Here is a 26,428-nt window from a genome sequence, read left to right as displayed (position 1 = left end):
TATAGAGAGGAAATGCTGTGGACAACTCCTGGACTCCTGTGTCTCCATGATGCCTCACATGGACGCATACATAATGCAGGGGGGGGTTCTACGGCTGGCCAGGAGGATCTGGAATGATGTCCGTGCTGTGGCTGACCGTCCAGACCCAGGGGAGGACAACAAACTATTTAGGTTTGCCGCCTATAGGCAGTTTGTTGTTTGGCAATACGGAGCACTGGCTCGGGGACACAGGGTCGTCATCCCTAGTTGTTGTGTCTGGAGGATACGGGACAAGTACCCAGACCCACTTGGACAATATGTTGGCTTCCTCACAAGGAGACTTTAAGCATCATTAAAAAGTGTTTAAAAAATACATGTTCAGTTTCCTGTTATTATGACCCATCTTTTCATTGTCGGTTACAGCAGACAATAACTATAGCATATCATAATAACAATGCACATTCAGCAGGTGTAATGCTGGATAAAGGATGAGGGCAGGTGCGGTAAAAAGCTTTTTTATTAAATAATAAAACAATAAGATAATAACTCACACACACAGGAACACCCTGGCCTTCGATGACTACATGCAGCACAAGTGCAAATTCTAAATAAGTATAAAAGCACTACATAACAAAATGCCTTTTTAGCAGAACAATCGTGCAACTGCATTGAAAATATGTCAATTATAAACAAATTGATCATAAAAAACTATATACAAAATCCTATTTTTTTTTTTTAATATATTTTATAAGAACAAAGTGTAAATAATTCAAAACTGTGAAGGACATTTAGACCTAATAAATCGAATATTTACAAATATCAAAAATCAAAAAGTGAGCAGCGTAATACTATTCCAAACAGCCCCCAGCAGCCTACAGTCAGCTCCAGTTTAGTTGGTATGGGACCTCCAATCTCTTCTAGGTCTCTTACTGCATTCCTTGCCCTGTTGAAAGAATAAAGTCACTACTTTTCCTAAGTGTTTAATTTCCCTTTACTTGGGATATGTACTGTATCATGTGTAGATAATATGTCAAACAGGATTCATTCCATACCTACTCCTCTGTGGAATTGGGTTTGCAACAGGTCCTGGGTGGTGGGATGCTTGCAAGAACCCCATATTGCCGTGGGTCATTAGGCCTTTTTTTCTGGTCTTTGGCAAACCCTTGTCTGATGTCAGCCGGGCTTCTAGGATAGCACTCTGCAGGTCTGCCATGTATCCGTAGTCCTTCTCCACCTTCACAGTGTATAGACTCCAAGTCTTTGACTTTTTATTGTAGAGCTTGCAGTACCTGACACAGGATGAAATAATGTCTCAATGTATCCACATCAGTCATGCAGCTTAGAATATTGTAAATCTGAAATAGATATATATGAAAATTATTGAAAACGTACTCTATTGAGCCATCAGCCTTCCTCTTCACCGGTCTGTGAACATGATGGTTATAGTCCAACGCTGCTAAGAGGGTGCCTGCTTTGTAAACAGGTGGGCTAAAGCTGAATCGCTTGCTGGCATACATCAGTATATGATTATGGAAGGATTCCAGCTCAGCGGTTGACCTTACAGAATAAAAGAAACAGATGAATAAGCTATGACCCCATATCTATACACATATAATATAACTTTAGTTCTCATTTGAAAGTGGCCATGAATACAGCGTTATAGATATGCTTGTAAGAGCCATTACCATGAATAGTGTTTATAACACCATGTGCCCAGTATTGTGACAAGTGTAAGACAGTGTATAGCAAGCACCTCAGCCAAGTCATTAGCCTGAGCACTGTATCTCAAATGCCCATATAGCAGGACTTAGCCACTTACAATAACCTTCTTATGAAAAAATGTTTACTTACCTGAAACTCAGGAACTTCTCCACATTCTTCAGCCAGTGCTCATCCAGCACTATTTCTGACAGAACCTGAAAGGCCTCAGAATCACTCTGGATCCACTCCTTCTCCCTGTCGGCCGACAAGGGGCCATGTTCACAGCAAGATAGGGCCCACTCATGCTCTCCTTGAACATGGTGGAGAAGACCTGTCCACATATCCCACAGTAGAACAGAACTGCATCATTTCTTATTGTGTTTTTTTTTTTACACAATAAATAATACCTATTTTGTCATTATATAAATGCTAGTACAAGTTTTTAAAATAAATATAAAATAAAATAACCAGTCAATTTATCAATAAAATCAAAATGTAATAAATGGTCAGGAATCGCAAAGTGAAATCCAAAACAGACCAATACTTACACCGAACTGATCAATGTTCTGTGCAGTCTTACAGCAATACCAGAAATGGTTGCATATCTCCTTACTCCAGGTAAGGAGAATTGAACATCCTTTCCGAAGGCCTGCCTTGACACGGAATGGAAAATAACATTTAAATAAAGCTCAGACTTTGTCATCAATGTTGATTTGGCAAATTCTCTGGAACCAGGAACCTGATGTAATCACCATCTGTGTGGTAGACACCTGGCTTATAACTGAATGGCAGGAAATGGCACGACCTTTACATTCAGTCATTGTGATCATCATCTCAAAGAAGTTGTTTTAACATAAACAACATGAGTAGAAATCAAGTAGGAAAAACGGTGTTGTTCGACTTGGTATTATAACAATCTATTATCAAGGACCAATAACAGAATCGAAGTCAGGAACTTACTGCATGGATTTTTTTACCCAAGTTCTTTGACCCATGCCAGATGTCAAGGGTGTGTCGAACACCAGAGTCCTTGAACCTGCCTTTTGTTGGATCTGCATGGAAGGATGCAAACAGATATGTGTTAGACGCAGGCTAAAACATTTTGACAATGATCAATCATGAAATACATAGAGCAATACTTCATCCGTAAAATTATGCACATAAATATCTTTGCACTTACTGAAGAGCGCCGAGATCTGTGAATGAGCATCAGTGCAAAACTCCTGTAGGCGAATCTCTTTGTGGAGAGTCTCAAAGGTCCGGATGAAAGCCTCCTTCTCCATGATAACCGAATTCTTCTGGGTCTCCCTCTTATCAATATTGACAATTGATATGATCTCTTTACTGTCGTTGTCCATCGTTGTGTATGTACAGTACTGTGCTGAAAACCCAGGACTATCCATACGACCGTCACCTATGAAAGATGAAAAAAAACAACACAAAAATAAACATTGCAGATATAATAGATAAAAGCCACATTCTCTCACTTATCAATGTCAAAGGTGAACATAGTATGAAATTACACATTACACAAAAGTAAATAAATCAAATGTAGTTGAGCCACATTGTAATCAGCTGTGTGTAGGACTGCAGGAGTAATATTTGTAGGAGAGGGATTTGCAAACTTACCAAGGGCCACTACACTGTCCTTTGATTTCAGCCGGGTAATAATGGCTGACCTCTTGTCATCCCAGTCGTCCTCGATGGCGTCAAAGCAGTAGGCGTCCTGGATTTTAAAGAATGTGGTTCTGTGTACTATTCCCAAGTTCATGAATTTGAACAGCAGAGCCACCTTCCCGTAGTTGTTCCCAGAGAGTAGGATGTTCGAGGACAACATGAAGTCACCTGCATGCATCCCATATTTTAGAGTGGGCTGGGAGTTCCACCTCCAGACACTGTGACCCTGATGACATATCTGAAAAAGGAAAAAAGAGCAACACAGCACAGAGCAGTAGCTGTCATTAAATAGATAATAAAGCATGTGTACACTATGCCCTCAAAGTGAAATATATGATCCTACAGTATGTCTTTATTGCTAACTAAGTACTCACCCATTCCACGACAACTGATGTGCCCCTGGAAGTTATTTTCACCTCAAATGGTCTAAGTGCTCCACATTCAGCATCAGTTACTGGGTCCTTTGTGTTGCACTTGGGGATTGGTAAGACAAGATACTGAGCCAGCTGTTTAAGACAGCTATGGTAGACAATGGAAGCTGGTTGTCCAATTATATCTTCCTTGCAGAGGACTTGGGTCTTCTCTGGTAGCGGTGGTATCACTTCTGAGGAATTGTGTCCATCATCAAGGTCATGAACAGTCTCCTCCAGACCAACAGCTGGTAATGTGTCCAGCCATTTGCTCTTTTGGAGAGCTCCACCAGTCCTGTGATAGCAACATATACAAACGCTACAGAGTTTAGGAATAACATTTGCATATTGAAAGGCCTGAACCACAATACAGATATATCAAACATGCAAGTTGCTGGAGCAATTATAATATTGTTTTTCGTGTTATTTGGGGAATATGCCGTTTTATGTTTTGACTGCTGCGTGGATTAATTGTTCATGGGAAGGCATTTAGGTTATCACCTGGCATGGTGTATGTAATTCGGGGCAGCTGACAGTTTTGTACCGTGTCCCAAGTCATGGGAATTGTTTGCTTTGTATTGAACTGAATTGAATACCTGATATGGCAAATAGACGTAATTGAGTTGCATGTTGTAATTTAGTTGCATCATGTGCTACGGTGAGCAAGAACCAGCAATGGATAAACGGGTCACAACACTCAAAGATATTTGATTTATTATACGTACCGCACACAGAGATAAGGCACGTAATCGATGTCACTGTCATCACTGCATTCACAGTCTTCCCCCATCATTTCTTCCTCCTCTGAAGATGACCCATTGTCCATCTCCATTTCTGGGTACCAACTGTCATCTTCTCCACTGTCATCTTCCCAGGTGTTATCGGCCCAGCCAATTCTATGAAGGAGATTTTTTAGAGGGCTAAGTTTAAAAAGTGTAGTGCATCAATAATACAGGGATTTGATGGAACATACAAGTGAACACTAGATCCGAGGACACACTTACGTAGAGTTCCGGATGTCATTAAATTCTTCTTCAGTTATGACTTCAATGTCATTTACCTGTGGAGAAATACTAAAAATACAAAAACAATGAAATACAATATTAACATATTTGAGTACTTGAGAAGTCAATAAATGGAGAGGTATTAATGTTGATTAGTTGATACAGAAGTAACTTTTTCCACTGTTCCACTGTTCTTTCTTTACCTTGTAGCCATACTTTGAAAGGTAGTGGCAGGATTGGTGTCCTCTACATCTTCAGCATCCAAGAAGTCATCGGCTCTGAGAATATAAATAGTGTTATGAAATAAAGATCTTTGAAATTAGTTATTAGGCTATATTGTCTTCTATAAAGGTGGAAGCTGAAAATAAATGTACACAATTTCATATTTTGGAAATGTTAATGGAAAATGGTGGTGGGGTAGTGATCACCTGTCTAAGAGTGTCTCTGAATGAATGCTTGAAGCTTGGGGAAGAGGCAGGTTTCTCCTGCGCTTGCATGGTGTGGATGAAGTAGGGGATGTGAGGTTCTCATAACTGCCAAAACAGGTGAAGCACAACAGTGATTGGTCAACAAAGAAAAACGTTATCGGAATTAAAAATATATATATATTTGTTAAAATAACACAGAAAGCCAGATTACACACAAGGAAATCGTCACTTCAAAGCGATCGCAAAACTGAGCTAGGCTGCTGCTAGCTTGCAACAACGTTATAACAATACATGGAATATCTTATGCTAGACTTCCCTCGCTGTGCTTATCTTGGCAGTTGCGTCAAAGTAGCTTTTACACAAACGTGACTCGGACATTATCCACAGTTGAGTTGAGGCCTAGGCCACGTGTTAGCACAATCTCTGTGTTATTCCGACAGGGTTGGTGTGACCATAACTAACCTATAAAACGGACCGGGAAAAGAACCATGGGCTGATGCAAGACATCCTACAGAACCGTATTGAAATGGTTACATTACAGAACCGTAATATAACGGTTATCATGGCTTTGCTTAGTAAAAACCATACCAGCCGACACTTCACATATTCATCACAATATACTATGGAGAGATAACACAATTCCTTACCTGTCTATAAGAAATGTAGCCATCTCAGCGTCCGATTTTAAGTTTCTCAGGTCACGTAACTCTCTCCATCGCTCATAAGCCACGCCGATGTTTACTCTGGTTTTATTTCGAGCTCTCTCCGCCTCCCTTTTAGTAGCTGTCCTTTCAACAAGTGTCTTTCCTCTTTTTTTCGCTGTCTTAGTGGTGTTAGTTGATGGTATCTGGGGAATGGGAAATTTATGGGCCGTTGATGAAGACATGGCTATTCATTTGTTGTCCGCCGTAGTAGTACAAAACTGTCAGACCGCTAGGCTCGTGAACGCTCACGCAGGGACGCACCAACGTCGTTGCCAAGGTGACCGGACAGTCCCACAGCCAATAAGAACGGAGAATCGGAGCCTCGCTCTGATTGGTCAAAGTGTACATGAGCGGTGGCAATTTTTGGGTGCGGCCCACAGAGGCAGGGGAGAGCAAAGTTATGAGCAGATATTCTCAGAGCACTTCACCTACATATAGCTGACTGGCTATTAGGACAGTTTTGCCAAATATTACAGTAAAGAAATTACCCACCCTAGCTTTAAGCAGATAACACTTATTTTACAAATGACATTTATTCTTGTTGCTAACTTTATATTTGCATTGTATGTAATTGTTTAATGGCATTTAGCTAGTAAACTGAGTGTATTAACATAAGCTAGCTAGACTGATACATTTAAAAACACTAGCTAAATTCAATACAAATATAAAGTAAAAAAAAGTGTTGTCTGTATTAGGGCTGCAACAACGAATCGATAAAAATCGATTACTAAATGCGTTGGCAACGAATTTGGTCGTCGATTCGTTGTGTCGCGCGATTAATAAGTTACTCATAGGCGCAGCACTGTTTACAGCCATCCGCGGACAGGTTGGTTCACGGTTCATGCACGCCCACAGCGAGCTTTAGTGTGAGCGACCACAGCTTGTATTTTGGTCATAACTTAAAACTGGACTGTAGGCCTACATAAAAGTGTTGTACCTTGTGATGGAAAATCTACATGTTGTATTGTTTTGGTCTATATGAATTTAAGTTTTGTTGCTATTCTGTGTAATTGTATATAGTGTCTGCCTTCTGCTCTCCTTTTGGGTCATTTAAAGTGTGGACGTTCGAGAGTCGTGTGATACATTTTATTGCCTGCCTGTTCCTATCTTTTCGTGTGTCATCTCCCAAGCAATGCTTTGAAGTATGGGCCTTTTCCTCAACACTCTGGCTAGCGTAAACAAAGTCAGAGAGCTACATGTCACGGCCGCCGACCCCACCTTAGCCTCGGGGGGGGGGAGCTTCAACTGTAAAGATAACAATCTGGTGAACAAAGACTTTTAGTATTGGGGGACCACCCCCTCCAGATGCCAACCCAAGTGAATAAAAACTCATTGATTGGAAGACTCAGTGGACTTGTCTGAGCGTACCTTCCGAGAATGAAGTAACACGCAAAGAGGAGCTCCCATCTGGGGCCTCAGATTATTGTAATGTATGCCTGTTATGTTGTTTGTTGATGCATGTTGTGATGTATCTTTGTTCGTACTTTTAATACAAATATATATAACCACTAATTGTCAACAGTATTGTGTGCTTTTTGCATCTAAATATCTCATCTGCTTAGACGCAATATCTGATACAGAAATTGCCACGACAACCTTCACTGTCTTTGGGTTAAAAAAACTCCTTCAACTCAGTATCCGTCTAGTCCAACCGAAAACTCTGTCAGCTGCTGCTGCTGCAGACGTTGTGCAGACGGGCTCGGAGTCGGCACCGCGTGCATCAACAGTCATTCAAAGCAGCGGTAGTAATCACACAACCGGACGGTGTAGAAAGTCCCCTCAGTTAAAAATAGTAATGCAGTTTTTAAATCCATGTTAAAATCGGCAGGATATAGAGCTAGTTAGCTTAAAAAAAATAACTAACCAATGGTCACAAACAGTGTCAAATGTGATGTGTTCAGGTCGGCTCAGTAATATGATTGATGCGTTCAAATGCAGCAGTAAAAAAATAATAATAATTGAGATTTTGGTGAAAACTTGTTTTCCCAGTAATATAAAATAGTCAAGATAGAATTATGACCTGTTTAATGTCCTATCTTGAACTATCATCATCTTATCAGCAATTAAAGCAATAATACAAGTTCTAGTTCAAGGAGTCTCGAAAATGGTAGCAATAGGTTTGACCGGTTAACCATGGACATCCCTTATATACATATAAAAGTATATCATACATTGTATGTTTTTTTTTTGTGTTATCCCAGTTATGTTTGTTTAATCTTTTTATTATTTAATATTACTTTTGATAGTTCCGGGACGTTGGAGCAATAAACTGGTGTTTTAACACTTCAGTCTGCACTGTGAATTTGAAGTAATGTTCAGTTTTTGAATAAAGATGCGGCAATTCAAATATAGCCTATATATATTTTTTTTTCTATCCGATTCATCGATTAATCGAAAAAATAATCGACAGATTAATCGATTATTAAAATAATCGTTAGTTGCAGCCCTAGTCTGTATTATGTTATTTCTTCTTTGGCAATATGAGCGCAAATGTTTTGAAACCTGTCTAGCAACACACAGAGTCAGTTGAACTAGGCCCGTTGATCAAGCCTCTTGTGCTGAAGAAAATGACAGCAGCTTCCCCAGACCAACGAGTCTGGCAATAGCCAGGCTACACTTACGACTCATTAAATCATAGAGGTGTGTGCTTTCTAGGGGTGTGTGCTGGAGTTGTAACAGAGGACGCCTCTCATTTGGATGCTGAATAAGAAGATGATTTCCAACCTGCACACTCAGCTCCTCGTGGCGGACCAGCCACTCGCCGCGCTCCAGGCTCTTGGCCGCGCTGTGGTCCGCAGACAGCGAGTTCAGGGGCTCCACTTCTGACGAGGTGAAGAGGGTGATATGGCTGTCCACCGCCAGTGGGCCCTCCCCTTTACCGTAGACGCTCAGGATCCGCAACACCCCGCTGTGACTGGACATGTGGGAGGAGCCAGGGGCGTCCACACCCAGACTCTCCGAGGTGGCGCCGCGCTGCGTGCTACAGTCTCCAAAGGCATCACAGTCTTCTGCAGAGGGAGAAAAAAAGAACAAGTAATTGTATTGATGCACTGTTTGCATAAAAGGAGGAAGTGTGTATTTGTACACATGAAATAAACTTTTTAAATGCATGTTTATTAGGGCTGTAACGATATGCATATCGAAACCGGAATCACGACACTCAAAACAACAAACCTGTCTCGCGGTGTGAGAAGGCACAAGCGCGATACGCCCTTTCTAACTCTCCGGTCAAATTGTCAGATGGAAATTTGCTAATAATCTGTTTAAGTAATAGTCTGCTGACACCGCCCCCTCTTATCGATGCCGTAAGTCTGCGACGAGATGCCCTCTCTGTGATGACAGCTCTCCGTGGCTACGGAGGATTGCATTTCTCCACAGCCTGCGAAGTCCTCATATGCGATATGAACGACATTTATCCAGAGTGGGACAAATGTGAAAAAATAGCCTGTGTGATCCTGTCTCTAGTGTTTTGTGTGCTTTGAACGGCAGTTGGTCTGCTTATAGGTCGGAATGAAGCGGCCACCGATTGACAGGATGGGTACTTTATTCTACCGGACTCGTTTGTTTCTTCACTAGACACACGCACACGCTACCGCTCGCTCTCCTCGCTCGTCCACTCACTCGCTGACGTCACACACACACACACACACACACACACACACACACACACACACACACACACACACACACACACACACACACACACACACACACACACACACACACACACACACACACACACACACACACACACACTCTGCCTCGTTATCGCGAATTAGACGTTCATGTTTTTTTTCCCCATCTATTTGAAAGTTAGGCTATTAAACATGTTGCATTCTATCCGGCCTGATTATGTCATTAATTAAGCTACATAGCCTAATAAGAATCTATAATAGGATATTTGACTAAACCACAAAACTAGTTGAGGGTTTTTGCCTACCTGCAAGCATCCTCCAACAGCAATCTTTGGTTATTTATTTATTAATGTAGCGATACATTAATAGTATTCTTTCTGTTCAAATCTGATCAGTGTTCCAATTAAGTGTTGTTTAAGATTAAAAAAAAATCGTGGGATGTATCGAACAGTGGGTTAAAAATCTTGATCCAAACCGAATCGTGAGTTGGTTTATTGTTACAGCCCTAATGTTTATGTAACATTGAGACCGAGGGTTTAAAATGTGTACTGCAGACAAAGATTCAGAGTTTTGGAGAGGGATGTCTCCTCCAGCACCCTCCCCCCTAGACTCAAAGCTCAAGCGGGGGCCAGGTGGAGGACACCGAACGAACACCAGCGCAAAATGATCTGAGCATGACATGCGAGACAAGCGCAATTATTCTATTTTGACAATAGCAAGTGACAACGTGTCCTTCCCTGTAAGCTGATCAGCTAACATTTATACATTTTGAGTTCATTGATCTTTGAGAATAATAAACCAGCTCATGCAGTGGTGTAGTGGTCCCTGGAGAAGTGGGTATACTCTAAATGTTTGCCCTTTTTTTAACGCAGCCCAGAAAAACACCCTTTTTTTAGAAACAGTGATATTTGAGACTACTCTTTTTAGTTTACTTACATTGGCACATAATTTCTGCTGCTTGATCTCAGGGAGGAAGGATTATGAAATGACTAAACAAATACTGGCCCACAGACTAGTGAGAGACAACTATTCCTTATTCCTGGAATGACACTTATTCTCTCACATGGCAAATCAGTAATTTATTTTGTAAACGGTGTCTTTGAACAGCTGATTCGCAACACATAGCATGGGCCAGAGTGTGCCACTATTATGAAATTAACATGACTTGATCAGGAGCAGTAGGTATTACTGGTCACACAGGCAGCCAGCATGAATAAAATATAGATGAGGCAAACATGGTGTTTCAGTAATTTTTTGAACATTTATTTAAATAACATACTACTTATGTAGTATGTTATTTAAATAAATAACATACTAAAGTAATTTCAGTGATACTGCATCCTTATTCATATTTCACCTTAGATTAAACATTAGATTATTTCTCTTCCACAACAATCATCTCGTTAGATATGTATAATATCAATATATATATAAATATCATATGATGATTGAACATCATCATTCAAATTATTCAACAAAACAATATGTAACAAAACAACAATATTTAATTCAATTCAATTCAATTTTTTAAATAAATGCATTTACAACACATCAACTGTGATATGCTCTCTGAGCCCAGTACTGGGTTTCTAACCATGATCATACTACAGTATATTCCAGACAGACTTGCTTTCTGCAGGAGTTTTCACACTGCACTGTCTAGAACGCACAGAAGAGGCAGCCCGATGGCTCTTCAACCAGGTCTCAAACAGCCTCCTCTCCGACGGGGGCGGGGGGCAGAGCGGGCGTCGACGGTAACTGTACCGGTGTACGATCGCTAACATTAACTGCTGAGCTGCTGGCTGATATTGATTCGCGAGGACGTTTGAAATTGTCAAATGAAATTTTTGTTTGGATAGCTCGCTTCATTTTACCGGATTATTATAGAAAATCATTTTAAGTAAACTTGTAAAAGTAAATTAGTCTTTCGCGATATTTACTTCGGCATGACCCGCCTTTCTCTCCCTCCGATTGGCTCATTTGTCGTCATGCCTACAGTTAACCAATCTAATCAGTAAAGGCAGCGAGTAATGGCCAATAAGTTGCAGAGTAGCGTGGGTCATGGCTTCACCGGGTAAAAGTGCGCGATTTCGCTTGCAGATACTACTGAATGGTGCGCATCTGGGGGGGGTTTAGAAGTGGGTATACGCAATGCTGACTGAAAAATAAGTGGGTATACGCCGTATACCCGGGACTACACCACTGATCCCAAGCCTTTCAGCCAGCAAGGCAGCATCGCAAACTTTACGGTGAGATCCTGTGATAGCCGCCGGGCTAAAAGAATCAGCGGGTTGCTAGCTAAGATGATAGCCGGAGATATGCTGCCCATGAGCGTAGTAGAGGGGACTGGGTTATCTGTTTTAGTGGGTGTAGCTTCTGTTAAATTAAATGGTTTTATGTGCGACTTCACTGTCCGTCCACACCAGAAGCGAATTGAGCGACCAAATCGCCGGAAGTCATTCACTTTCTATGGGCAAGAGCGACCAGAGCGACCAAAGCGACCAACGCTACCAGCGACCAAAGTTGAGCGACCAGAGCGTCAAAAAGAAGTTGAAAACTTTTTAACTTTATGCAAATGACTATTATTCGCTTCAGCGACCAAACACTGACAGCCAATCGGAATGTAGACGCTCTTCGCTTGCGTGGATCCCAGGGAACATCGGCAGGCACTTTGGTTCCTACCTACCTTTATTCACTCACTGAACAAAATGTCGGCTGAAGTATTAATCGCGGCTGTAACTGGGCACCCGGTGTTGTACGAACCCACCCTTTTTCAGTTCAGAGATCGAAACGCCATAGTGGTTTGGATATCAAGTGATGATAAGCGGGAGTATTTATAGGCTACATCTAGAACGTTCGTATTTAAGCGGGAATCATTATAACTTGCTCTACATGCCACCAATCTAACCAACCAATCGCGTGTAGCATGCTTTAAACAAAACCAAAAAAGTATTTGAAATCGTCACATAAACAAACTAATCGACAAGACGAGGGATAAATGACAAGGGATATATCTCTTGTCTTTTATCCCTCTATTCCCCACTATTCACGGAGCCTGAGGTGAATAATTTTTAATTAAATAGTCTAGATCAGCCGTTCTCAATCTGTGGTACGCGTACCACTGGTGGTACGCGAGCGCCCTCTAGTGGTACGCGGAGTATGAACGATTTTTTGAAGTTGAAGCAACCGTTTCTGATATCTGGGGAATCGATAACTCGAGTAGGCCTACTACTCGTTACAAATGAACTCGGTTGGTGGACAGGCAAACTCGAGTTTGCATACACACAAACAAACAAAGTTTTCTGAAGCAAATGTATACATTTTCTGTGCGGCGCCACTAACGCATGCCGTGGGCACAAAGCAAATTAAATGTATCCATTTCTGTGTGGCGCGTGCCGTGTACAGGCACGCCAGAATTCAAAAAGTTAAGAGATGGCGGTTAAAGCAAAGCGCAGCGAAGAATTGAAATAGGCCTACTTTAAAGAAATAGGAGATCATAAGGTGAAATGTAAAATATGCCAAGCGAAATCGAGCTACCAGAGTAGCTACTACAAGTAGGCTACTAGGCGGCAAGATATGCTCCTGAAACACAACGGTGAGTTCGGGAAAGCAGACCCGCAGCAACCAAGTGCGTCGGCTATTTTAACCGCCGCAAGACGCAGCCGTAATCCCGGCCGTGTAGAGAAGATCACAACGCGTAATCCATAGTCCATTTGCTGCCGTTTTATTTGCAGCTTTAAATTATTTGCAATGGTTAGGCTACTTGTTTCGTTTTAGTTTTACGTTTAGTAGGAGAAAAGGGGACAGAGTTGCCTGCGGAAGGCAAGGCACTATTGCGCAAGTACGCCTGCGTGCTTGCGCAATAGCATACTGCCCGAGAATGCAGTATCGCTGTCAAATCTGTCCCTGGGAAAAGTAACGTTGCTTGCGCCGAATTGAAAAGGAAACCGCTATAATGAAATAGCGGTAATATTTCCACATTAATTGATAAAATAACAGGGGATGGGAAGGGGGGATGGCTGTTTCAGAAGGGGGATGATTTTGATCATTTTAATTCCAAAGGGGGATGCCATCCCCCCTCAACTTGCGTGCTGGAAGCAGGTTGGATACTGAACCAAGTCTGAGGCTAAAGCTAACCTCAATCGACCCAGACATCACACCCCTCCCACTAAGCATGATAGGCCTAATTTTCAATGTGTGCCTGAGTACATTCTCCTTCAAACCTAAACATAGTTTATATTCTGACCTTATGGCACTTACTGCAGTATTTTTTAATACTGAATACGTTGTTTTTCTATGATACACTTGTTCTTACTCATGATAGTTTGATTACAGTGTTATCGCAGTACACATGATTTCTCTCTTTGCTGCGCATGATTACTTATAACAGGATTGTTTGACTCCAGTATTTAAATATTCATGTTCAATTCTTTGAATGTTTTGATGCAGTACAATTTACCTCACATGATTGGTTGACTGCAGTTGTTAAAATTTATATTCAGTGCTCTGAATGATTTAATGCAGTATACTTGTTAATAACCTCACTAGATTGACTGGTATGTTATATGCCAGATGATATCCCCATTTGCTGGGTAGCCCTATTGAGGCAGTTGTTCAATTGTTAGTATTATCCCGTTGCAAGTGTTTAAATACAATACATGAGTTATAGACAGTTGGTTGCTTCAGTCAAGTCAAGTTATGTGAATAATAAATCGTGTTATTAATATTAATGCCTTCTGTGTAAACTCTATGTAGTTATAGGCCTACGCACTTTATTTTAATTCCGGTGGTACTTGGAGAGCCAAATCATTTCTAAGGTGGTACTCATGGTAAAAAGTTTGAGAACCACTGGTCTAGATAGATAGATAGTCAAGTCTTTATTAATACCAAACGACACAAATCGTCGGGAATCCATTTAGGTGGTTCGTCCCACACAGGACAGTAGCCTACAAGACCACACAGAACAAGTCTGACTGGACATACACAAAATACATCACATTAAAAATAGACACGCGTTGATAGATAGATAGACAGAAAGGCCTAGATAGATAGATAGATATGTTCCATTATTTGCCTTGCGGAGCCAACCAGTCCTGTGCACGTATGCAAATTAGCCATGTGCACCAATGTCTATTTGTTTTGAATGCGACGAATGAGTGCAGATCATGATTTGCAGATCCAGATCAGTGAAACATATTTCAACTACTACAGCACGCAGGGTTTTTTGTTCTCGGTTGTAATTAGCCTACATTTTAGGATTTTTTTTACATTGGGGGGAATCACTGTCCTACTTGTTGTCGAAGCACTTTATCGAACAAGCAAAACCGTCTCGGCAATATGGCCAAGGTGTATGGGAGAGTTCACTATTTGATATGGCTGTCTGTAGGGCCTACTAAACGCATACGGCTCCTTTAAATGCGTCTGCATAATTGAATTGTACGTCATGAGCGACTTGAGCGACCAAAGCGAACAGAAAAATTCGCAGCGAAACATTGTGAGCGACCAAAGCGTCTTTGACGCTTTGGTCGCTCCTGGTGTGGACGTACAGTTAAACAATTTCGTTGCAAAGGGGAGGCACGCATCATCAACTGCCGTTCCTAATTAAAACAACGCCGACACATTTTGCCTATTGGGAATTTACAGGTTCACAATCCTGCTCTTTGATATTTTGTTTATCATCATTTTTATATCAACTTAACTTCATTAAAAAAATGCATTATTGGTGTGCTCCTGATAGCAACCTTTGAAATAGGACGGGTGGGCCAACTGGGCTGCTGTCTTAAAGGAATGCGCAGATCCTTTGAGCTCTGCAACTGCTGCAGAAATAAAGAGAAGAAATCGATCGATTTTTCGATTTATGCCTCCTACACGTCGACTCACAGAAAACGAGTCGTTTAACATCCCTAGTATATACTATCATATAAAGTGCTCCGGGAGTCGCAAACGGTAACAATCACTTTCTCCTCCATGCTGCAGTTCACCCGGACTGCACTGCACTGAGTTGGCCGGTTGAACGCTGATTGGCTGTTACGTTACACATGTCACTCAGTGGCCAGGCTTTTGAAAGCCGATTGCCTGTCATCACGCGAATGTCGCGTCAAAGTTTAAATAACTTTAAAGATTGATAGATTGCGGGGAACATAGGACCCTTTTCCCAGAAAAGGGTTCCATGTTCCCCGCTTTTCCCCAAAAGGGTCCTATGCTCCCCGGTATGTATGGCTACAGGGGAACATAGGACCCTTTTTGGGAAAAACTGGGATCATAGAAACCGGGGAACATAGGGATGACCCCGAAGCATATTACCCTCGCTGCGCGTCAGTGTCCTGTTCGCCCTGTTGGTGCTTATTTTCCCGATAATAACCGGCATTCTATACATTATCCCTTACTTATTACACGGCTCTTCTCAATGCTGTAGACTACATTCGTATTCGGTTGCTAAGCGGCGTCAACGACTTTGGCAAATTATTTCTCTGCTGATCAACGCTACGAATGATAACAAATACATTGGAAAAAGACACACTGTGAAGTTATTTTTTCGATTTGGCAAGTAGCCATTACTAATAATACCAATACTCTTTGGCTGGGATGATGAGGCATCAGGCAATCAAGTCATTTTAGCCTGAATACATAGGTAAGAAGCACCAGAGCAGGTTGCTAGTACCATGGACAGTATCAGAACGATAACCTGTTGAACTAAATGGATTTGTGGTATGCTACACCACGGGATGCATCTGCAGACCACTGCCACATAAATAAAGGTAAGACGCGATATTTATTGCTTAAGATTTGCTGGTGTTGTGGCGAGGTCTTTTGTGTTTTTGCACTCAAGTGGTCGGCTGTTTTAACTTGCAATTGATAGTCGGTGGAGTCAGTCTTGTTGACACTAAGTGACTTTTTGTCATTCTGGAATTCTGGAATAATTCAGGGGGGGAGTTCATGAGTTTTGGTCAGAATGCCTGATGTAGGCTAGTTTTGATGGAATGCGTGTTGTGAATTGAGAACAGCCAGCTCCTGATGTGATAGGCTACGATTTTTGTAGTGCTTTGTGTAGCCACACCTTGGCCCTTCTGAACTTAAACACGCAGTTAAATTCCTTTCCTAGCTCCTCTTGTTTATGTTGTTAGCTTAGCCATATCATGTCACGTTGTCGACATTGGATACATGGAGCACAACATAGTGGGTAATATGTCCGATGCTTTTTGAAAACGTTTTCTTCATAAAACGTGCCAGACAGATTTTGTATACATTTTATTCCTTAGTAATTAGCTACATGGTTATGCCGTCTTTCAGAAACTTTCATTATCGGCACTAAAGGTTCTGACGTTCTGCATCTCAGTGTGGTTTTCACAGTGCACTGAGGCAGAGCGGAAGAAACTCCAGGGAGTGTAAACACCGCACAGAGGATCACTGGCTGCCCCCTGCCCTCCCTGAAGGACATATACATCTCCCGCTGCCTAAGCAGAGCGGAGAGAATCACAAAGGACAGCGCACACCCTGGCTTTCACCTGTTCAACCTGATGCCCTCAGGCAGGCGCTATAGGTCCATCAGAACCAGGTCTTCACGGTTCAGAGACAGCTTCTTCCCAAAAGCTGTATCCACCCTGAACACACACATGCACTGACCACCGACTGACTGACCCCCCCCTAACCTCCAACTGCTGTATTGTACTTTACTTTATTATTTATTATACATTATTTACATTTCTATTTGGTATACTGTTGTTCTTGTTCTATTTATATATTTATTTATTTTCTCGAATGCACCAATTGGGAAAGCTTACTAAAAATGTCGTTGTACTTGACTCGTGCAATGACAAAAGGCTTTCTATTCTATTCTATTTCTATTCTATTCCTATTCTAAAGAGAGAAACAGGAGTGCATCCTCATTGTAGCCAGCACTTCTAAAAATGCACTTCCGAATGCGTCTCTGTCCCCAGCACATTTCAAACCAAACTGACGCCAATGTCCAGCACCCTCCCCCCTAGACTCAAAGCACAAGCAGGGGCCAGGTGGAGGACACTGAACGAACACCAGCGCAAAATGATCTGAGCACAACATGACATGAGAGACAAGCGCACTTATTCTATTTTGACGATAACAATGCTGTGTTCCAATATCCATACTATCCGTACTTACTAGCCTTAGTATGAGTACGTAGGGCGTTCCGATTCAGATCGGGCGAAAATAAGTGTACTGAAAGGACCCGGATGTTGTACTCAAAACGGTCAAATGGCGAAGTGTGGATCGATTTACACATTTCGTACTCAACAACGGCAGCACTCTTAGCTACGTAGCGGAAGAGGGCGGAACCAGGCTAAGCCAAAGTCTGCGCATTTTCCACATAGCCTGCATTAATGGAGTCATTTTGTAGTTTTTATAGATTTTCATAGCTGCTAGGCGTAAAGAGTTCACCGATCAAAGCGGGATGTTTATTGCGGGGGAGGAGCCGCGGCCGCAATCGTGATCGTAATTTCCGGTTAGTTCACCACGGAGCATTCGATTTGGAACAACACTGACCTCTGAAAAATAGCGCACTTAGTGAGTGTGGATAGTGTACTACGTTTAAGGGTACTCATGGAAGTATGGTTATTGGAACACAGCACAAGTGACAACGTGTCCTTCCCTGTAAGCTGATCAGTTAACATTCATAAATTGTGAATTAATTGATCTTTGAGAATAATAAACCAGCTCATGTGGCATCTGTCTTGAAACCCTTCTGGGCCCTTGACTGATTCCATCTTTGAAATACAACTCCCAAGTTTGACTCGTGTTTAACAGGGCGCTGGTCATGATGCTTTTCCAAAGAGGACCAGGCTTTTCAGCGCAGTTAGAATCCAGTACATTCTCAGTTGATCCAGGTTGTTTGCTTGCATGTATGCAATGTGTATTACTAACCTACAGCAGGCATGCCTCCACCAATATCCTCTTCAACCTTGATTGAAATGGTGTCTGGGGTCTGCTGCTTTCCACATAAAGAAGGAAACACAGAAAAGACATTCTTTCATTGGCACAGAATAGTTGTTAATCCCCACTTACGACTCATTGATTCATGAAAGGTGTATGCTTTATAAGGGTGTGTGCTGGAGTTGTAACAGAGGAAGCCTCTCTTTTGGATGGCGAATGAGAAGATTATTTCCAACCTGCACACTCAGCTCCTCGCGGCAGACCAGCCGCTCGCCGCGCTCCAGGCTCTTGGCCGCGCTGTGGTCCGCAGACAGCGAGTTCAGGGGCTCCACTTCTGACGCGGTGAAGAGGTTGTCATGGCCGTCCGTCGCCAAAGGGCCCTCCCCTTTACCGTAGACGCTCAGAATCTTCAGCTCCCCGCTGTGACTGGACATGTGGGAGGAGCCAGGGGCATCCACACCCAGACTCTCTGAGGTGGCGCCACGCTGCGTGCTACGGTCTCCAAAGGCATCGAAGTCTTCTGCAGAGGGAGAAAAAAAGGAAAAAGTAATCGTTTTGATACATTATTTGCATAAAGGGAGGCATTGTGTATTTGTACAAGTGAAAGAAACTCTTTAAATGAATGCAACATTGACACAGAGGGTTTAAAATGTGTACTGCTTACAAAGATTCACAGTTTTGGAGAGGGACGTCTCCTCCAGCATCCTCCTCCATAGACTCAAAGCTCAAGTGGTGGGCCAGGTTAAGGACACTCAACGAACACTAGCGCAAAGTGATCTGATCACAACATGACATGCGAGGCAAGCACAATAATTCTATTTGGACACTAAAAAGCAACGTGTCCTTCCCTCTAAGCTGATCAGCTAACATTCATACATTATGAATTCATTGATGTTTGAGAATGATAAACCAGCTCATGTGGCATCTGTCTTGAAACCCTTCTGGGCTCTTGACTGATTCCATCTTTGAAATGCAACTCCCAAGTTTGACTCGTGTTTTAGCAGGGCGCTGGTCCTGATGCTTTTCAAAAGAGGACCAGGCTTTTTAGCACAGATAGAATCTAGCATCAGCCTAGAATCTATGCCATCTAGAATCTACTACATCAAAGAAAAAAAAAGGCTCAATGAGGAAAGTACACACCTTCACTTTTAAAATGGGGCTGCAAAGACTTTAAGGATAGCTGTGTGCCTACAAGTATGCGTTTCCAGGTGTTATGTCTGGCAGGCGACATCCCTTGAGAGAAGCTGCTGAATGGAAGCACTTGATGAGCTGGCCTGCGTAGAGACAACAAAGTTAAATTAGTACTAAATTTGTAACATTGTATATAGTCCAGCAGCAAGTTGTAAGAAGACATAAGATAAGCATGTTTAGTGAATTACATTAGCCTAATACTTAAAATTAGTTCTATGAAATGATATTACATCCTTGATTTGTTTACATATTTTATAGTTCATCTCATCAACTCGATACCATGACATCAAGCGCTTCAGAAATCTGCTAATAACCTTTTGATTTGAATCAGGTGTGAAGGGGAAAACATGCCTATAATAGTGCGTTTTGTTACGTATTTTAAGAATCTAAGCTACCTACACATAGACCAAAATGAAGCAGGACCAAACATATAAGCCGTAAATACCATACATGGCCACAAGGGGAGCAATACCTTATTGGAGGCTGCTCCAGCCACAGATAGCAGCACTTTTATATATACGAAGAAGCCGAAGCCATTACGGCACCCCGGCCACGCCCACTAGGCCACGCCCACTTGACGTTCTCTACCTGAGGACCGGGGGGGAAGAGCCCCAGAGATTAATAACCACACGCGCGCAGGGTCACGGGCCTCTGCCCGTGGCCCATAGATCAGAGATTTGCAGCGACACCCGCGAGGGGACATGGGCCTTTGCCCATGTCCCGTAGTAGCCAGAGTTATTATCTCTCACACGTGTTCCACTCTTTAGCTACAATTCCCTCCGTATAGCTTCAGTTACCATGCCGAAACATGCAGACGACTTATAATAAATGAAGTGAGTCTAAAGCAACCCGGGATTGGACAACTTTCTTTGAGAATATGCAACATATTTGGTGACCCGAGACGTTTGGAAGGAAGTCCCGAGAAATCCCGGCGGGCGCGACGCTAAAACAACTTCAACAGGCCCGCACGTCTGAGGTAAGTATAACTCATTGTTTTAAAGATTAAATCTGAAATAGGATTGGTTATAAGAACATTTAGGTGTAAGTTTGTTTTAGCCACCGTCCGGTCGTTACCCCCTGACGCCCTACACACGTGAAGTCCCCACCGCCCCCCCCCTCCAGGCCCCCTACACACGAGTACCCTCTCTCCCCATCCCTTTGTTTACCTGGGCGCTCCTGGCTGTTTGATAAGGCAATGGTAGCCTGCACAAAGGGACCCCCGGTGTGTTATGTCTGTCTGTCTGTCTCTGTCTCTGTCTCTGTCTGTACCACATGGTAGGTGGTTTTTGTGTTATATGATGAATATCTCGAAGTTAAGCCGAGACCATCATAAGGTAATTGGTGAATGTCTCGAAGTTAAGCCGGGCCACCATAAGGTATATTTATTACCGACCATAAACTTCCAAACTCTTTACGGTGGGGGGAGGAAAGGTCAGGTTTTTAACGTTAATCTAGCTTAGTTGCATATTAAAACGGAGGCTTGGCCAAGGAGTTCAAATTGGATTGATTCCTCCCGGTTCAGTTAAGTCTAATGTGCAATTTTGATTAGTATAGAACGCAGCCGTAGAGTGTAACCACGTGGTGTTAAAGAGACGGCGCGTCTTCGTGACGTCCGCCATCTTGGGTCTTGCAGAGACCAAGAGCAGCGGGGAGCCCATCTACAGTGTTACATTCTCTCTCCCTCTTCCTCTCTCTCGCTCGTGAACCCCCCCCCACCCTTTGTCCCAGTCCTCCAGGTCCGGTAGTCAGACCCCCCCCCCCCCCATCCCTTTGTCCCAAGTCCGATCGTCAGATCCCCCCCCCTCTATTGTTAGTTAAATTGCCCCTTAACCCCTAAAACCCTCAAACCCTCACACCTAGCCATGTGTTGGAACCAGGATGTAAATTTAGCCTTTGCAACCTGTGTGTGTGCATTGATCTTAATATTCTCTCTCTCTCTCTCTCTCTCTTCAGGAAATAGCAGTATATGCAGTAACGAATGCCTAACACTCAGACATTATGTTTTTCAGGTTGCTAAGCCCTTCTGTCTATTCAACATGCGTTTTGTGTATCAAAACAGGAGTGCAATACACACGGGTTGTGTCATGCACATTGATTAGGGAACCAGGATGGTTTAAATAGACACGGGGTTCAACTGCTAAAATAATATGTTTAATAAATGATGCACAGGTTTTAACCGGTGCACAAGGCGGGAGTTAGCTCAACTGCTGTAGTTCAATTACAATAACATTTGTTTCAACCGATAACTTCTGAATTTTTCTTTTAGGTTCAGTTTTTGTTTTGTTTATAGAATATCCCCATATATTTAATACCAAGATGTGCATAATTGTTGTAAGTTTGGATGACTCTTTATTCTACCTAGTTTAGACGGTTTTGATTGACCTAGCTCAAGATTCACCAGGTGTCAGACGTAGGATTGTGACACTTCCTGGGAGCCCCCGAGCCACACGTCGACTGCACCAGGTGTCAAGACGTAGGATTGTTGCACTCCTTGAGGAGCCCCTGAGCCACGCGTTAATCGACTAATCGTTCCTGCAGAGTTCTGAGGTGGTAACGGTGGAGCTCAATGGGAGGCTCCGGGAGAGTACAATCGCGGGCTCACACGGGGAGTGGTGGCGGTGGGGCTCATGGGGAGGCCCCGGGAGAGTTGTCATTCGCGGGCTCACACGGGGAGAAATCGGGTGGGTCAGTAAGTCAGAAGGTTGAATTAATGTATCGATTTGATGTTGACCAACAAAAAACTAGATAATTATAATAATAAATACTGTTCATGTAATGGTATAGTTAGGTCTGGGACCTGCGTAGCTAAAAAAACTGTTTTGGAAATAGTAATGAACGTGTCCGGGACATGTGTAGCTATAAAATAAGTAAAGATAAAACTGAGTTTTACTTTACTTCACTTTGCTAAGACATATTCACGTTTGATGTGGTATGCAGAAAGTGGCGCAATAGGATATTGTGCAGAGAATAAGGCGTATTCACGTTTGATGTGGTATGCGATGTACATAGGAGTGAATCAAAGTGTGGGCAACATCAAATGCGAGCAATAGGTAGAATAAATGAAGATTAGGTCATCCAATATACATAGTTAGTGTAGGACAATCAGGTAGTATGATGAAGGTAACTGTTATTATGAGATACGGTTAACACAGAAGTGATATTGAACATGCACATTTCAACATTGTTATTTCCCTTTTACATCTTTTTGGTTATAGCAACTTGGTTAAACTACGGCGTGGTTAGCTTTAGTTGTCATTCAATGCGCATGGCTGAAGCAATGCGCAAGGAGGGATGTAGTGTGAAATTAAACCAAAGTAGATACTGTAAAACAATTAAAATTAGAATTCATGGAAATATGTTTTTGAACAACTAACTGCTGTACATGAGTTTGTATTTCTGCAATAGAAGCAAAAAGTTCCAGATGCAGACACACCCGGAGCCTACAAACTACCACCGCCGAGCAAGGCAATATCCCGGATTTACTTGAATAACACATTTTAAAACAACCATTACCAGACTATGTTTGTTATTGTGTAGTGTTGCTTGGTTGCGAGTGCAACCCGTTATTTCTGAATCGCTGCATTGATAATGGTACTGTTGATCTTCTTTAAGCCGGTTGTTTTACAGGCCACCTGTTACTGACACGACGACGACGGAGAACCTGTTTGGAGGCTCCCATGATGTAGGAGTAACCTCTCTGAGTTGAGCCCTTGACAAGGAGGGACGAGTCTTGGGTTCATGAATTACAGGCCCGACGGCGACAGAAGAAACGATGGCTACGATAATAACAACGCCCAAAACCACCCACGTGCGAACCAATCCACGAAGATCACCTGAACCACCCGAATCCATGCTAGACTATCAATAATCTTGAATTTTTTAAAATTGTATTATGACTACCAATTTTTACTTTACTTTTGCACATGATGAAAATTGTATGGCCTTGTAGCACATAACCAAAAGTATTAGCTCAGGATTTCTATGAATAGTTTTGTTTGTGTGCTGTTTGGACATGTGATTGTATGATAACAAGATTTATGTTCATTGTTGTATTGTTAAATAATGACCTGTATTCCCAATGAGACCCACAAGGTGAATGACGTCTCAGTATTATGAGAGCATTGTGGTTTTTTCCTCTATTCAAGAGTTTTCCACGCGTGTTGATGATTGATCCTAATTTGACTGTTTTCGGTGTGGTAAATGGTGTTTATGATTTAAAATATTATTGTATGGTCATCTAAGATGACCAAGGAGGGATTGTTACGTATTTTAAGAATCTAAGCTACCCACACATAGACCAAAATGAAGCAGGACCAAACATATAAGCCGTAAATACCATACATGGCCACAAGGGGAGCAATACCTTATTGGAGGCTGCTCCAGCCACAGATAGCAGCACTTTTATATATACGAAGAAGCCGAAGCCATTACGGCACCCCGGCCACGCCCACTAGGCCACGCCCACTTGACGTTCTCTACCTGAGGACCGGGGGGGAAGAGCCCCAGAGATTAATAACCACACGCGCGCAGGGTCACGGGCCTCTGCCCGTGGCCCATAGATCAGAGATTTGCAGCGACACCCGCGAGGGGACATGGGCCTTTGCCCATGTCCCGTAGTAGCCAGAGTTATTATCTCTCACACGTGTTCCACTCTTTAGCTACAATTCCCTCCGTATAGCTTCAGTTACCATGCCGAAACATGCAGACGACTTATAATAAATGAAGTGAGTCTAAAGCAACCCGGGATTGGACAACTTTCTTTGAGAATATGCAACAGTTTCAGGTACACTTTTAGCCCGTAAACAACCAGTTATAACTGGGAGTACAAGAGGGTAGAAGGGTGCGAAAACAGGGGTTGCCTGGAACGCACCATATGTATTTAGGATGAGTTTAACAGGTCGATCATCTCCTCATCAGTTAAACGCTAGAACTACTGCGGTCCAGTGGCCGGTAGAATACAGTTGTATTAGTTTGTTGTATGGTGAGCAGACATTGTTAAACATTGCATTCCCTTGGTATCCAAGCAGTAGAGATCAGTGCCTGTAGCCCCTTTGTTGAATTGTGCCCATTCTCGTGTGATGCCCCTTGCTTGCTGAGGTGCACACTCGAGTTACAGTGCGTGTATTTATGGTTATGAATGGGCGGCCATGTATTAGTCCGCTGTCCTTTCTCTAATAGGTCCAGGGGCGGACTGGCCATCGGGAGGTTCGGGAGATTTCCCGAACGGCCGGTTGATTTCAGGCCGAGCCGGCCGGCCGTAATTCTTTTCGAATTATTATTTTTTTTATTTTATTTATTACATATTTATATTATATTTTTTGTTGTAAAAGATGTAAAAAAAAAATGAAAAAGTTAAGTAAGCCATGATTTGGGACGGCCTGCGGCCGGATATTTGCTTACAGCGCGAAACGGAGCTCTTGCCTGACGGTGAAACGGGGCCGATGTATTACTGTCAATTTAGAGGGGGGAGCACCCCCACAGTGTATGGGGGCAAAGCGAGCGGCCAAAGCGAGCGGCCGAACGGCCCCTCCCAACTTGGACTGCTCCGCGGTCTGTCATTTCTGATTGGCTCAGCCTGACACACGGCCGTGTCACTTACTTCTCGTTGATCTCACTGAAGTTACACCGAAATACGAAAATGTCAAAAAGGTGGTGGAGAGGAAAAAGAATTGGGTGGCACTCAGAAGTTGAGGTTGAAAAGGAAAAAAATGTTAGAGCAAGACGCAGCCAAATGTGCTAAATTAACCGACCATTTCCGTGGAAAAGCCAAGGTTGACGGCGACGCCCCTGTCAGCGAGACCAATGGTGAGGCGGGAACAGGACACAGCAACATAGCTATGACAGGTGCCCTAGCGAGCATGTTTGGCAATATAATAATGACTTAAACTAATTATGGAAGTACCAGAGACGTCAGAGAACTATTCATAATATTGTAATGCCCACGGAAGAGGCAGTGAATGAAGTATTGATTAGAGAGCGCCCCCATCTCCCAAACCCTGTGTATGTGTCAATGACAATTTTTTGCCACTAAAATAATTCTATCTTGCACTATTTAGATCATTTTCAGCCTTGATTTACCTTTCTAGGCACATGCAATTTCTAATATTTTGTACATGGACAAGATTGCTTATAAAATATTTCCCAGTGATCTTCACAATATTCTAAACACATGCACATCCCAACATTGACATGCAGTTGCAATGCACATATCCACGGATAAGGACTCATTTTTATTATTTTACACCGGGGCAAAATTCTACGCGCGCTATTCCTGCGGTCTCATAAAAGGCCTCTCCATCCCAAAGTCCCGGGCCAAATTTTTGGGCCAGTCCATCCCTGAATAGGTCCATGGTATTTACACACATAACTGATGCTATCTACCTTACTTAACATTAGCGACAATAACTTGGCTGTTAGCTGTAGCGCTAATGCTAAAGCAACATTATAATGCTAACAAGGTAACCATATACAGTACAGCAACACAATGATATGGCGTTAGTTAACTTACTTTGTCGAGGTTTGTAGCTGAGCCGAGGAGAGTTGGTACTGATCCAGACTTGATTTTCAGACGTTGAGCAAGTCCAGCTCTGTATTGGCCCAAGTTGAGGAAGCAGTCGTCAGTGAAATGTTTGGCGCTGCCGTGTTCTAGCAACGGGACGGCCATGTGTTCCTGACCTCATCTGACTCCCGCGCTGCGTTTGTATCCAGTGGGCGTGGCCTATGACGTATTGGATCCGGCTTCCTCATCCGTCGATTGATGTTGCCAGAGCATGGACATAATAGAGTGGCGAAGTC

The 26,428-nt window shown here is 42.7% G+C and overlaps 1 protein-coding gene across 8 annotated transcripts; it reads right to left on the bottom strand.

The window, feature by feature from the left end:
* On the bottom strand, positions 1–26,376 carry LOC130378927 (uncharacterized). Of its 8 annotated transcripts, none has more exons than XM_056585519.1 (19): positions 26,142–26,376; positions 19,583–19,716; positions 18,679–18,962; positions 18,434–18,497; positions 8,628–8,911; positions 5,847–6,046; positions 5,200–5,304; positions 4,975–5,049; positions 4,772–4,840; positions 4,493–4,663; positions 3,732–4,062; positions 3,310–3,595; positions 2,861–3,094; positions 2,641–2,732; positions 2,229–2,333; positions 1,831–2,024; positions 1,372–1,536; positions 1,032–1,268; positions 1–922 (listed from the first exon to the last, which is right to left on the bottom strand). In XM_056585519.1, exons 2-19 carry the CDS (start codon positions 19,671–19,673, stop codon positions 799–801), a joined length of 3,111 nt encoding a protein of 1,036 aa, XP_056441494.1. In that variant the 5' UTR covers positions 19,674–19,716; positions 26,142–26,376; the 3' UTR covers positions 1–798. The 8 variants fall into 8 exon arrangements, 6 of the variants coding, with proteins under 6 accessions (XP_056441494.1, XP_056441497.1, XP_056441495.1 ...); XM_056585522.1 differs by having other exon boundaries at positions 19,635–19,716; positions 26,142–26,151; XM_056585520.1 differs by lacking the exon at positions 26,142–26,376 and adding an exon at positions 19,107–19,204 and having other exon boundaries at positions 19,583–19,672.
* Between the last annotated feature and the right edge of the window lie 52 nt (positions 26,377–26,428).

The sequence above is a fragment of the Gadus chalcogrammus genome, unplaced genomic scaffold, assembly GCF_026213295.1.
Source record: "Gadus chalcogrammus isolate NIFS_2021 unplaced genomic scaffold, NIFS_Gcha_1.0 GACHA118, whole genome shotgun sequence".
NCBI lineage: Eukaryota > Metazoa > Chordata > Actinopteri > Gadiformes > Gadidae > Gadus > Gadus chalcogrammus.
The sequence above is the reverse complement of the archived record's forward strand: the minus strand, read 5'-3'. Positions and strand labels throughout refer to the sequence as shown.